This window comes from Myotis davidii, unplaced genomic scaffold, assembly GCF_000327345.1.
Source record: "Myotis davidii unplaced genomic scaffold, ASM32734v1 scaffold1832, whole genome shotgun sequence".
NCBI lineage: Eukaryota > Metazoa > Chordata > Mammalia > Chiroptera > Vespertilionidae > Myotis > Myotis davidii.
The window spans coordinates 517,170-531,287 of NW_006283151.1; the positions used below are offsets into that span (position 1 = coordinate 517,170).

A 14,118-nucleotide genomic window follows, 5' to 3' on the forward strand; every position below is an offset into this window, starting at 1 on the left:
TGGTTAGAAAATGGTTACAATAAGATAGCTGATTCTTATGTGTTGCTTATTTACTATGTGTATACACTTTATATTATACTAGAGGCCTGGTGCACAAAATTCATGCATTTGGGGGTTGGGTCCCTCAGCCCAACCTGCGGGGGAGCTTTTGAGGGATTTTCGCTGGCTTAGGCCATTAGTTAGACATCCTTAGCGCTGCCGGGGAGGGAGGAGAGGGTCCCGTCACTGCCGCTGCTCTGGCCAGCCATGACCTGGCTTCTGGTTGAGTGGTGCTCCCCTCTTTTGCTTATCTGCTCCCTGGTAGTCAGTGTGCATCATAGTGACCGGTAGTTCCCGGTTGTTTGGCTGGTAGTGTCAATTTGCATATTACCCTTTTAATATATAGGATATTTAACATTTAAAGATGACTTGTCCAAACTTACTTAGTGGTCTTGGACTAGAGTCTATGAGGAAGGCTTATTTTTGATACTCTAGTATGAGTATGAAAGATGCCCTGGCTGGTTTGGCTCAGAGGCTAGAGCAGGGGTGGGCAAACTTTTTGACTCGAGGGCCACAATGGGTTCTTAAACTGGACTGGAGGGCCGGAACAAAAGCATGGATGGAGTGTTTGTGTGAACTAATATAAATTCAAAGTAAACATCATTACATAAAAGGGTATGGTCTTTTCCTTTTTTTTTAGTTTTATTCATTTCAAATGGGCTGGATCCGGCCCGCGGGCCATAATTTGCCCACAGCTGGGCTAGAGCATCGGCCTGTGGACTGAAGGGTCCCAGGGTCGCTTCCAGTCAAGGGCACATGCCTGGGTTGTGAGCTCGATCCCTAGCTGGGAGTGTGCAGGAGGCAGCTGATCAATGATTCTCTCTCATCATTGATGTTTCTATCACTCCCTTTCAGAAATCAATAAAAATATATATATATTTTTAAAAAGGACATGCCATAATCACTTTGCCTTATTTCCGAATTTTACATAATTTTACATAAATTTTACATAATTTTTTCTTAACTTGGGTCATTTTCTTAATTTCTCTATTGTAATGATTTCTAGTGATAATATTATAAATGAACTTGTAAGTAGGTTACATAGTTCACCATTGTTTCTCATAAAACATAATCATTATTCCTCTTTTGCTTATAGGAACTCATTACACAATGACAAATGGAGGCAGCATTAACAGTTCTACACATTTACTGGATCTTTTGGATGAACCAATTCCAGGCGTTGGTACTTATGATGATTTCCATACTATTGATTGGGTCCGGGAGAAATGTAAAGATAGAGAAAGGCATAGACGGGTAAGTATTTTCAGTTACTTACAAAAATGTAGTCATAATTAGATACTTTAGTAATATATTTCTGCCAATGATCTCAGACTGTCAAAATATATGTTATGCATTAAAGTTATTTTAAGCATTTTTTTAAAGTTTGTTTATACCCCATATCTTTCCAGAAAGGATTTGAGGTAGCTTAAAAAAAAAGTGTGTAGTAAGACAAAATAGAAAGGAAAACAGGGTCCACTAGGGGGGGAAGATTAAGCCAAGTTCAAGATTTGGAAGTCAGCATGATTTTGGGCTTTGATCAGCACAGCAGCTATGGCAAAACAGGAAGCATTACATAATTCTCATTATTCAAAAGTAATTACTTTCTGGGGACATAGTTTTATGCAGTGTTGCTCTTTTATCTCTTTTCTCAGTTTTTAAATTCTGAAATGTTTCTCAAATTGATAATGAGTGTTGTAATGAATCACTATTCAAAAAAACAGCTTTTATTAAAGAGTACAACTTATGGATCTTTCTTGTTATGGGTTGTGACTTACTGGTATAATGTAATTCAAAAATACATTTTTTAAAAAAAGAGGTAGAAAGAAAGAAATCTCTTTGACAGCAAAATTTTAAATTCCAAAAAGCCCTTTGTAACTTTATGGTCTGCAATCTATATATAAAAGTCTAAGTGTCCATCCAACCATCCGACTGGTAGCTATGATGCACACTGACCACCAGAGGGCAGGCGCTGTCATGATGCGCACTGGCCATTTACAAAGAAACAGCAGCGTGGACCCAGTGCCCACAAACACTTGCATCCCCCAAATGGGACACATCCCACCACCACCCCGGAGCGACACCCCACCAAATTGCAACCAACGCTGCCAAGACCCCATGGCGCAAAATGCGGCCCACAGCCCAGCCTGGAGACAGTGGCTGTGGGTGCCAGGTAATGGCGTCATGTAGCAATGTCCAGCTTTCTCTCCCTAGCCACTAGCTTCCTTGGAGTTTCTTCAGCCCAGGAACTAAACTTGCTTTATAGCCAGGTGCAAACATTTTACAGTTTAACCAAGCATCTGTGAAGCATTTTCACATGCTTCATCTCAGTTGATCCTCACAGCAGTGCTGGAGCAGGTCTAATTCAGCAAGTTTATTATATAAAAGGCTAAGTTGACTCGCACATGCACGATACATATAAAGCTCTTGCTGGTGCCCTTCTAGGGGACAATTGAGCACTGAAGTCCTACTCAGAGGATATTGCTCCCCCTGCCCCCCCTTTTTTAGCCAATTTTATCTCTGTGCTAGTAGTAATGAAGTTTCTAGAATATGGCTTTTCCCCCTTTTTTATTGAATTTATTGGGGTGACACTGGCTATCAAAATTGTACAGATTTTAGGTGCACAGTTCCACACAACATCATCTGTACTATATTGTGTGTTCACCACCCCAAGTCAAGTCTCTGCCCACCACCATTTATCCCCTCATACCCTCCTCCAGCCTCCCCCACTCAACCCCTCCCCCAGTAATCAACACACTGTTGTGTCCATGAGTTTTTTTCTTTCTTTTTTGTTCAATCCCTCTACCCCCTCCTCAGCCCCTCACCCCTCAGCTGTCAGCCTGCTCTCTATCTTTGAATCTGTCTCCTTTTTGCTTGTTAGTTCATTTTATTCATTAGATTCCACATATGAGAGGAATCGGATGGTACATGTCTTTCTAGAACATGGCTTTTTAAAGCAGCAATCCTAGTAAAACAGGGGTTTAGGTTTAGAAGTGCATTCTTATTAAGAGAGGAGGACTTGGCTTCCTGTGTCTTAGTGGAGTGAGATCTGGAAATCAAACCTGTTAACACCATGCTAACTTCACCTCCTCCACAATATTTAGTGGAGGATACATCTGCCTTACACAGTGATAAAGGAGGGCCTCTGGACCTGCCAGTGGGATGGGAGCTCTTCATTCCTGCATATTTACAGACCTATACATTTATTTGTAAATTTATTTTTATAGTCCCTTTATTTACATGATTGTTTTGTACTACATTAATGGGCATGGACCTGTTATTCACTGACCTTACCTTTTAAAGTAATAATCCACTTAGCTTCTAGGAGCAGAGATGACTAGGGAATGATCCACATTTCAAGCTTTAATGCCTTATTTCTGTGAATATAAAAGATGCATACCAGCTAAATTTGATACGGTTTAGACCAGTCTGGGTCATACTTTATATGGTTTTTGGATGGATCCCTTGGCTCAAATTCTGAAGTTCTTACTAAAATATGTATCTCTGGGTAAATGTTTGTCATTGGTTTACAGATATAGCAACTGATAGTGTTTCCGCCCCAAACTCACCTTCCCCATTATTTAGTATAGAAAGTACTGTCCTGTGTGCAATGAGAAAATTGTTATATTCTAGAATTGTGGCTTCTAGTCATAGTTTGAAAATGAAGCATAAGCATTTCTAATTTCAGATCAACAGCAAAAAGAAAGAGTCAGCATGGGAGATGACGAAAAGCTTGTATGATGCGTGGTCAGGATGGCTAGTGGTAACACTGACAGGATTGGCATCCGGTAAGGAAACTTTTAATGCCGTCCTTTTCTGGTTAACAGAACAATAAGTAGGTCTCTCTCCTTTCCACAGTTTTTTTTCAGGTATTGTTGGGTTTTCAAAATCATTTTTATTTTCTTTCTTTCCTCCAAAACTCTTCTTAAACACAAGATTAGAAGGCAGGAGGCTTCTGCATCTCATTTTGGCTCTATTCAATTTTTTAAATCTTTCTGGGCTCAGTTTCTGTGTCTGTAAAGTACATGATTTGGACCAGATTATCAATATCTTTTAAAGTTAACTTCATAATAAGTAAGTAATATTTATTGAGTGCTTCCTATGTGTCATACACTGCTCTAAAAGCTTTATGTATATGTAAGCCTCATACAATTCTATGGTATATGTCAGTGATTTTCAACCTTTTTCATATCATGGCACACATAAACTAATTACTAAAATTCTGTGGCACACCAAAAATGTATTTTTTGCTGATCTGACAAAAATAGGTATCATTTTATTGTTGTTGATCCTCAACAGAGGATATTTTACATTGCTTTTTCAGAGAGGGGTGGAGGGAGGTAGGGAAGGAGGAAGAGGAAGGGGAGGTAGTGGAGGGGGAGGTAGAGAGAGAGAAACACCGATGTGGGAGAGACACATCAACTGGGGTGAGGAGCGAACCCACAACCCAGATACATGCCTCTGACTGGAAATCAAACCCGGTGCACTCGCCGGTGCTCTAACCACTGAGCATGCCAGCCGGGGCAAAAATAGGTATTCTTTAGATTCATTCACACCATACAGCTATTGTACTGGCAAGTTGTCATTTTTTTATTTGATAGTGTAAGGGAAAAGAGGTCAGTGCCCCTGACTAAATAGTCAGGTATTGCATGTTTTAAAAATTCTTGCAGCTCACCGGTTGAAAATCTCTGGTATATATGTTATTATTATCACCATTTTACAGACGAGGGGACTGAAGCACAGACAGAGGTTAATAAATGGCCAAAGATTTAAATTTAGGCGGTTTAGTTCAAGAGCCTACACTTTTAACCACCGTGTATGCTAGAGTAACCACAAAGCCTGTGTGTGTGAGATTTTTAAGAATAGCATTGAAGATCTGAAAACAAATAGTAAGGACTGTTTTAATGACTTTCAGCTTCCACTGTGGAAGATTATGTCCAGAAGAGCATGAGAAAAAATTAAAATTTGTGTGGAGAATAGAGGGAACTACTGATAACTCTAAATGACATGCACAAGAATTATGTGACTCATTGATCTTTTTATATGGTGAAAGGACCTAGATTTTGGCCATAAATTTATGTATTTTTTTATATCCTCTCAGTAAATGATCTTGATATATTTGATCTTTTGATATTTAAGAAAAAAATGAAAATCTATCACAGTAATTAATGCTAGGAGTTTCATTAATTATTTCTAATGGACATTAAATTGATTCTGTTAAGTTTTGGATTGAAACATACTAGTAAAAACTCTGACTTCAATAACCAGGTTTGTGAACCTCTGCCAAGTAGCTGTCTTTTGAATATGTTTTAGTATCTTTTAAACACCTTTTTAAAAAAATCACAATTAATTTGAATGATGTAACTAGTTTTAATTTCAAACAAAAAATGACAGTTTTAAAGAATTTACAGTTTTTAAAAAGTAGTATAAACTTATGATAATGAAAATTTAAAAATCTTAAATTCATATTATATTACCGATGTGACCCTTTATTTGTTGGGAGTCCCTGTTTTCCTTGGCTTTTTTAACTTGATAGTTCTTAACTCCAAAAATAAACTTAATTTTTTACCACTCTGACTTGTTTTTATAGGGGCATTGGCTGGATTAATAGACATTGCTGCTGATTGGATGACTGACCTCAAGGAAGGCATTTGCTTTAATGCTTTGTGGTACAACCATGAACAGTGTTGTTGGGGATCTAGTGAAACAACATTTGAGGAGAGGGATAAATGTCCACAGTGGAAAACATGGGCAGAGTTAATTATAGGTCAAGCAGAGGTAAGTCTTCTTTGTCTCAAGATGAATTAAAAATTGCTGTAGAGAAATGAATCTCTAAAATCATTTAATTATAGAGTTAATCACATATTAGATGATTGCAACCTGCATTAAAGGGGAAAAAAGAAAGAAATGTAATAGGATAGAATGAAAATATGAGACTACTTTGCAGCAAGTAAAATGTAAGTATTGTTTCAAGAAACTCTTGTATTAATCATACAGTCACATACGAGTCTACTGGGCTATGATGTGAAATGTATTTCTTATTAGAAAAGAAGTGCAGTAGGATCTGTGTAACAACCACAAACAGTTGTCATGAAGTTAGGTTACTAAAGCTGCTTAACATATTACTTCACAATTATTTGAGAAGTATGAATTATCAAAAAATTTAGTAAAATAAGGCCTAACTGGAGATACCTTGGAGAAATCCATAGATTTTTCTTCATGGCATTACAGTATTGAAGTGATTATTATCCTGTTCTTGATGTTCTATAATGAACATTTTAGGAGTTAGAATATTATCCTATATAATAAAAGGCTAATATGCAAATTGTCCCTTTGGGAGTTCAACTGGGAATTTGACCAGTGGACGAGGCTGGCCAATCGCCCACAGCCCCTCTCCCTGGCCGGCCCCACCCCTGATTGGCCCCCCACCCCAATCTGGGGCGGGGCCAGCTGGACCACACCTGTGCACAAATTTGTGCACCAGGCCTCTAGTCTATATAAATAAAAAACCAGTGTTCATGATGACCAGGATGACCAAACAACTGGTCACCATGTGGTGCATTGAGTACCTCTTGGTCCCTCCCCCCTGGCCCGTGAGCAGAGCGGGGCGGGACTGGGGACTGGTGAGTAGGCTGAACGGCTGACCTCTTGGTCCCTGCCCCCAACTCCAGGTTCCAATGGATCAGTGATGGTGAATGGGGGGGCAGGACCGGGGTGGATGGTGGGAAGACTGGACTGGCTGTCAGGCTGTTGGGATCAACAGCTCATCCCTGGCTGCTCAGGGGGTCAGGCCCGCGGGAAAGCAGGCGCTGGTGACTTCACCTCCATGCGTGTGTGCTGGCCTGGCCGCTGATGGAATGCGCTGCCTGCTTGGGGCCGCTCACGGCAGAGCAGCAAGGTTGTGGGCGCACCCTGCAGCTTCCATCAGTGCCTCAAGCCACAGCAGCGGTGGCGCCGCGTGAGCGCCCCCAACAGGCAGCGTGTTCCATCAGCGGCCAGCCTGGCGCACGCGCATGGAGGTGAAGTCGCCTGCACCTGCTTTCCCACAAGCCTGAGTCCCTGAGCAGCCGGGCATGAGCTGGTGATCCCAACAGCCTGACAGCCCTGCAACAGAGGCAGCATTTGGCCTGGGGACTGCCGAATGGGCGAAAGATGGAGGCTAGGCCTAGGGACCCTACCTGCACAATTTCGTGTGCTGGGCCTCTAGTATATATATTGTTATAGGATCATATATGGATATGTTTTTAAAAATTGGTTATAGCTGAATTTTAGAGATTAAAGTATAGTTGAGGCTCTGCACAATAAGACTAAGTCTCCTTGGGATGGATACAAATATGTTTTTGGATTCTACTTAAATGTTTGTTCATGTAAAGCTTTTATTATTTGGAAGTAAACCAGGAGCCTTTACAAGTTCTACCCATTTCTTATGAGGCAAGCACTTGCATTAGTGGTGCACTATAAATTAAATTCATACTACTGAACTATTTGCTTTATAGGGTCCTGGTTCTTACATCATGAACTACATAATGTACATCTTCTGGGCCTTGAGTTTTGCCTTTCTTGCTGTTTCTTTGGTAAAGGTATTTGCTCCATATGCCTGTGGCTCAGGAATTCCAGAGGTAAGCCATACAGTATTTAGTATCATTAAACATTTAGTAATTGTTATGATGACTATCTTTTTTGCTTCAAGGGAAAGTAGTTGTGTGGTTTTTTTGGGTTGGGGGAATGGTTTGTTTGTAATATAAAAAAAGAAAAGTTTAGCTCTAGCTGGTTTGGCTCAGTGGGTAGAGTGTCAGCCTGCAAACTGAAGGGTCCCAGGTTCGATTCCAGTCAAGGGCACATGCCCAGGTTGCTGGCTCCATCTCCAATGGGGTCTGCAGGAGGCAGCCGATCAGTGATTATCTCTCATCATTGATGTTTCTATCTCTCTCTCCCTCTCTGAAACCACTAAAAATATATTTAAAAAAAAACAAGATAAAAACATATTTAAAAAACAAAAAAGAAAAGTTTAAAAAATGTAAGCTTATTGTAGACATCGAAAGAAATTCTGCCCTGTAGTCATTTCACCATTTACCTTGGAGGTTGATTTGTTTTTTCTTAACACTAATTTATCACATGGCTAACCAAATAGCATAAGACTTACTTAGGCTCTGACTGGTTTGGCTCAGTGGATAGAGCATCCGCCTGTGGACTGGGGGTTCCCAGGTTTGATTCCGGTCAAGGGCATGTACCTTGGTTGCAGGCACATCCCCAGTGGGGGGTGTACGGGAGGCAGCTCATCGATGTTTCTCTCTCATCGATGTTTCTAACTCTCTATCTCTCTCCCCTCCTCTCTGTAAAAAATAAATAAAATATATTAAAAAAAAACAACAACAAAAAACTTACTTAGACCCCAAGAACCTGAAGAATTACCTTGTAGCCTGAAGTTATTTGATAAATTGATGTTTTGATTTAAATACATTCTTTCTCTTTTTCTATATAAATATATTTTAAATAAATTAATTCTTGGATTTGGCAAATAATATTTATAACCATTTTATACTTTAAAATAAACATTGGGTCATAGTGAGTCAATAGCACAAACTTTTGTGTTTTATTGTTTATCAACGGTAAAGGAGGCTATAGTTAGGATTGAACATCATATCAACTCATTTCTTTCCCCCACTTTGTATTTTTCTGTGTTAAATAATTTACCACTTTTTCTAGTGCATTTCTTTTAAAAGCTAAATTGTAGTGATTTTCAAAGTCTATTAAGAATATCTTGCTGAAACCGGTTTGGCTCAGTGGATAGAGCGTCAGCTGCGGACTGAAAGGTCCCAGGTTCGATTCCGGTCAAGGGCATGTACCTGGGTTGCGGGCACATCCCCAGTGGGAGATGTGCAGGAGGCAGCTGATCGATGTTCCTCTCTCATCGATGTTTCTAGCTCTCTATCTCTCTCCCTTCCTCTCTGTAAAAAAATCAATAAAATATATTTTTTTAAAAAAGAATATCTTAAATAAGGAGCAATATCATACAGTATTTAACAGTTGTCACTTAACGTATAGATAAATATTACATATAATTTACATACTGAGAAGGCATAATATCTTTATTTCTGACACAAAATGTCTGAAAAATATCTAACTATTATATTTCTACAACAGATATTCAAATTTGTCTTTTTCTGGTTTGTAGTTATATATCTTGTATTAAGGTCTGTATTCCCTTGAACGTGGCCTGATATTTTAGTTTTGTTGGTGAGATAGGGTTGCCTTCTATCCTTGCTTGGGACAGTGTTAGAATATGATATAAATTTATTATATGTAGCATATTAGTTAAAGCTTTTGAAAAATTAATTGTAAATTGTTCATAGTCCACCAAAATTTATGAGGTGGTATTCTGAGTAAAACAAGAGAGTAACTTAAGTTAGTTAAGTTCTCATGTTTTGTGTTTGGTTTTTTTTTATATCAATCTGTCTTAATCTTTCCTTTGTAGATTAAAACTATTTTGAGTGGATTCATCATCAGAGGTTACTTGGGCAAATGGACTTTAATGATTAAAACCATCACATTAGTACTGGCTGTGGCATCAGGATTGAGTTTAGGAAAAGAAGGTCCCCTGGTACATGTTGCCTGTTGTTGTGGAAATATTTTTTCTTACCTCTTTCCAAAGTATAGCACAAATGAAGCTAAAAAAAGGGAGGTAAGTGCCTTTTCTAGTTTATTTGATGTATAAATATATGTCATATACACTTAATTCAGTTGAAGAATTTTCTAGTGTAAAAATCACATTTACTCTTTACTTTTTGGATACATTTTGTGTTCAGATTAAAATTACAAGGGGAAAATGGTTGCTTCCTTTTCTTTTTGTGAATAATCGCTAAGTGCTCTGCCTTATACCTCCTCTCCTCTGAAGCATTTCTCAAATGTAGTATTATTTTACTCTTCGCCCTCACCATAATTATTTCTCCAGGGTTGGAAATCTTAACAGCTGTGTTTTCCTCTGGGAGGAGTGTCTGATGCCAGTGGGTGTGTGTGTCATCTGCAGAGAGCTGTCTGGCACCAGGGGCAGTTCTGAGGGCCTCTAGACTGCCTGAGGTTTAAATCAGAGATTTACATTAAAGGAGATGTAGGAACTCCTCTTTATTCAGTTGTTCAGGGAAGTTTCTTTTACCATTTTTTAAAAGGCCAGCCTGAGATCGTCTAGGTCCGGAGGTCTTAAAACTTTACATCTTACAGAGTTTCCCTGATGTTTCTAAATTGCTCTGGATGTCTTCTAGAAGGAAAGTAGGCTCCTGGGATATTCTGTGTTAGCTCTAAACTTGCAGGCCCAATCCCATCCAGTTTTCCCAGTCTAATCTGCAGTCCTAGATGGTGCAGAGCCCTTTGGGGTTTTAAGGTACAGTATTTTATATCTCATTAAATATTGAGAATTCAGGGGTTTCTGGCCCTAGCATAGGAAGAGCTTTCAGCCTGTTGTTTTTTATACTACAATGAAAAAAGTAGAATATTTTTATCAAACTATTTAATTCCTCAATTGATATAATTCCAGTTCATTTTAATGTTAGCACTGAAACGTCCTTGCATTGCAGTAGTCTAAAAGTGGAACATTTCAGAGCATCATTGCTCTATCTGGATGATAATTGTGATTTCAGTACTATTCTGTATATAACAGCAATTTTCTACCTTTTTCATCTCATGGCACACATAAACTAATTATTAAAATTCTGCAGCACACCAAAAAAATGTATTTTTTTGCCAATCTGACAAAAAATAGGTATAATTTTGATTCATTCACACCGGAAGGCTATTGTATTGGCTGTTGTCATTTTTTTTTTATTTGTCAAAAGGGAAAAGAGGCCAGTATCCCTGACTAAATAGTTAGGTGTTGCATGTTTTAAAAATTCTCATGGCACACTGGTTGAAAATCGCTGTTATGTAATTAGGATAACTAACATTATTATTGATTACTTACTATTTATCTGGTTCTATGTCATATTCTTTACTTGCATCTTAAAATTTAATCCCACGATAATCCTATTAACATGGCATTATTATTCTCATTTATAGATAGGTAACTAAACTAAATCTTGGCTAATTTGCCCAAGATACATGTCAGAGTGTAGATTAAAATTTATTTTTCTTCCACTCTAAAGTCTATACTCTTAACTATCCTACTACTACTACTACTACTATGACTGTGTGGACATGTGTTTATGTCTTCTCAACGCAAAACCTAAACTATACTATAGAAGGGCAAGTTAATGGTTAAATGGAACTATAGTATTTGTCTCCCCAGTTCAATTCCTTTAGTTGCTATGGTACCATGACAATTTGGGGGGTAAGATTTGTATTTTTATTTATTCATTTTAAGTGAAAAATGTAATTTATTAGAAACTGTTATAGAAATTTAATTCATCTGAATTTTAATATACACACTGTGATGTTTAGTAATGTTTATGACAATTTTATTCTGTCACCTTAGTATATAAATGTCTAGAGTTTACTTGTTAGGGTACTTGTTAGTGAAAGCATTAAAGCCTCATATTTTGTCTTTCTTCCTATACCCACTTCTTCGACATTTTTTAATTAAATGATTCTAAAATACTAAAGATTAAAATATGTGTTATGGGTGTTAGTTTGATTGTAAAATTCTATTTTATTAAATGTAGAATTAGAAAATTCAGTTAAATATGTTGTCTGCAGTTCCATTAATGGGAAAAACAAAACAGAAAGTAAGTTAAATTTTCTCACACTTCTTCCCTAAATAAGCAAAGTCTGTATTTTTAAAGCCAGATACGATTTAATTAAAACACCTACTTATTTTTAATTTACCAAACAGTAACCTGACTATGTAGTTTGTACTCTTAATCATTTACAATTTAATTTTGATGATTTCTAATTTCTTTTTCAGAAATGTAAAACTTGACCATTTGAGGAAATGCTTTGGTAGCCTCAAATATTTACTGAAGTAGTGAAAAGAATAAAGACTCTTAGAAAAGCAATTAGAAATAGATACCCAATGTGTAGTTGGCTTCACACTGGTGGGACTTGGGCAGTGTCCAAGTGACAGACCAGGAAGTTGCAGAGAAGATCCACAAGAGAGGTTATTATATGATTCTGGCTGGTGAGGCTGTATCCTAAGGGGCAGCCATTGTTTGTGCTGAAGGCTCTCCATATTGGTAGTGGCAGTATTTTTAGAGGACTTAGGGTAGTGAAAACATAGGGAAACTCAGTAGTTTTTAAGATCCCTGGATATTTTACTAGGATTTGGACTAAGGCAGTTATTAATGACTAGTGGCCCGGTGCATGGATTCATGTATATTGAAAGGAAATTAATTAGAAGAAAGATTTGTGCAGTAATTATGTTACTGCAAAAAATTACATGTCAAAATAGTATATATAATATAGTATTATAAATTAAAATGCGTGCAATTGGTGCCAGCGAGAGCTTTATGTGTATCGCACATTCACGAGTCAATGTTTATTTTTAAATTGCCAGTGTGCCTCATATGTACCTGCCGGTTGTTTGGTTGGACGGTCGGATGGATGTACAGTTGGACACGTAGCCTTTTACATATGTAGATGATGCAGTTAGCTCTAAAATATGAAGAAATTATATCCTATTTAAAAATAAGTAAACAGCCCTAGCCAGTTGGTTCAGTGGATAGAGCATTGGCCTGTGAACTGAAGGGTCCCGACTTCGATTCCAGTTAAAAAAAAGAACATATATTAAAGTTATATACAATTACCATTAAAGTATATTTTAGCATACTTTTCAGTTTTATATCTGGTGTAGTAGATATACCTCAGTTGCAGGCTCCTCCCCAGCCTTGGCCCTGGTCTGTTGGGGCATGTGCAGGAGGCAACCAATCAATGTGTTTCTCTCACATCAATATTTCTGTCTTTTCCTCTCTCTTCCACTTTCTCTAAAAAGTAATGGAAAAATATCCTTGGGTGAGGATTAAAAAATAAATAAAAATACATAAACTCTCCCCTCAAACCAGTTACTACTCTCTCCACCGGTCTTCACAGACATCTTGAAAGTTGGCTGTATTTATTGCCTCTTTTTTATATCCCATTTATATTAGCATATCTCGCATAAGATGTGTTGTTTTTTTACTGAATATTGAATATATGATTGACCTTTTAATTAAAGCAGAAGATAAAAAAATCTTTTTAGAGGAAATACATATTTGCATTTGCTTGGGGGGGAGGGAGACATGAGTTAAATTCAGAAGTCATTTCGAAAATTCGAGTAATGTGAAGAATTTTTATTTGGCATATGTTTGAACTATAAAAACACGAAATAAACCACATCTTTTTTTTTTTTTTTTAGGTGCTCTCAGCTGCCTCAGCTGCAGGTGTTTCTGTGGCCTTTGGTGCACCGATCGGAGGAGTTCTTTTTAGCCTGGAAGAGGTAGGTTAAAAAAAAGAACATATATTAAAGTTGTATATAATACCATTAAAGTATATTTTAGCATACTTTTCAGTTTTATATCTAGTGTAGTAGGTATAGACTTTGTTTTTAAGTTTTCAAATTTATTTTCATAAACTTATTTTTCACTCATACATAAAAGGTAATATACTATATATGTTCTTTACCTTGAGAAAATTTTTAAAAATATATTATTTACAAACATTAGTTATTGTTTAAAATTTAACTTTGCTGACATATTAAAGTAAGCAGATATGAATTTGACTTAATAAAGAAATATTTAAAACGATCTATCTCTATTACCTTAAATATAGCCTTTTTATTTAAATTTTTTAATTCCTAAATCATCTTTGTAAGTTTTTCTTCTGTGATTATTTATATTGCAGTTATTGATGTTTGAGGAGATCATTTTAGTTGCTTTAGTAGAATAGTTTATTTTTGTTTTCTCTTTGGTGCTTAAGACTTTTTACACATTTACACAAAAATATGAGTAGGAATATTTTAAAATGTACTTTTTTAGTTATTTTTATTTTTTCCTCTTTTTAAAATTTAATATAGAAGAGGTAAATCAAATACTTCTGTATGAGCTAACAGGAGCTGGTTGCAGTACATTTGTTGTTAACTACTATGATTGGAAGTGAAATTCATTTTGAAAATATGAAATG

General features: G+C 37.1%; 1 protein-coding gene across 5 annotated transcripts in view; it reads left to right on the forward strand.

Moving 5' to 3' along the window:
• CLCN3 (chloride voltage-gated channel 3) overlaps positions 1-14,118 on the forward strand; it is a 78,040-nt gene that overhangs the window by 41,684 nt on the left and 22,238 nt on the right. For all 5 annotated transcript variants that reach the window (XM_006753489.2, XM_015563084.1, XM_006753491.2 and 2 more), the window contains 6 exons: positions 1,136-1,293; positions 3,725-3,824; positions 5,627-5,814; positions 7,533-7,655; positions 9,512-9,718; positions 13,355-13,435. In XM_006753489.2, coding sequence (XP_006753552.1) covers positions 1,136-1,293; positions 3,725-3,824; positions 5,627-5,814; positions 7,533-7,655; positions 9,512-9,718; positions 13,355-13,435 — 857 coding nt within the window. The remainder of the gene's footprint in view (positions 1-1,135; positions 1,294-3,724; positions 3,825-5,626; positions 5,815-7,532; positions 7,656-9,511; positions 9,719-13,354; positions 13,436-14,118) is intronic.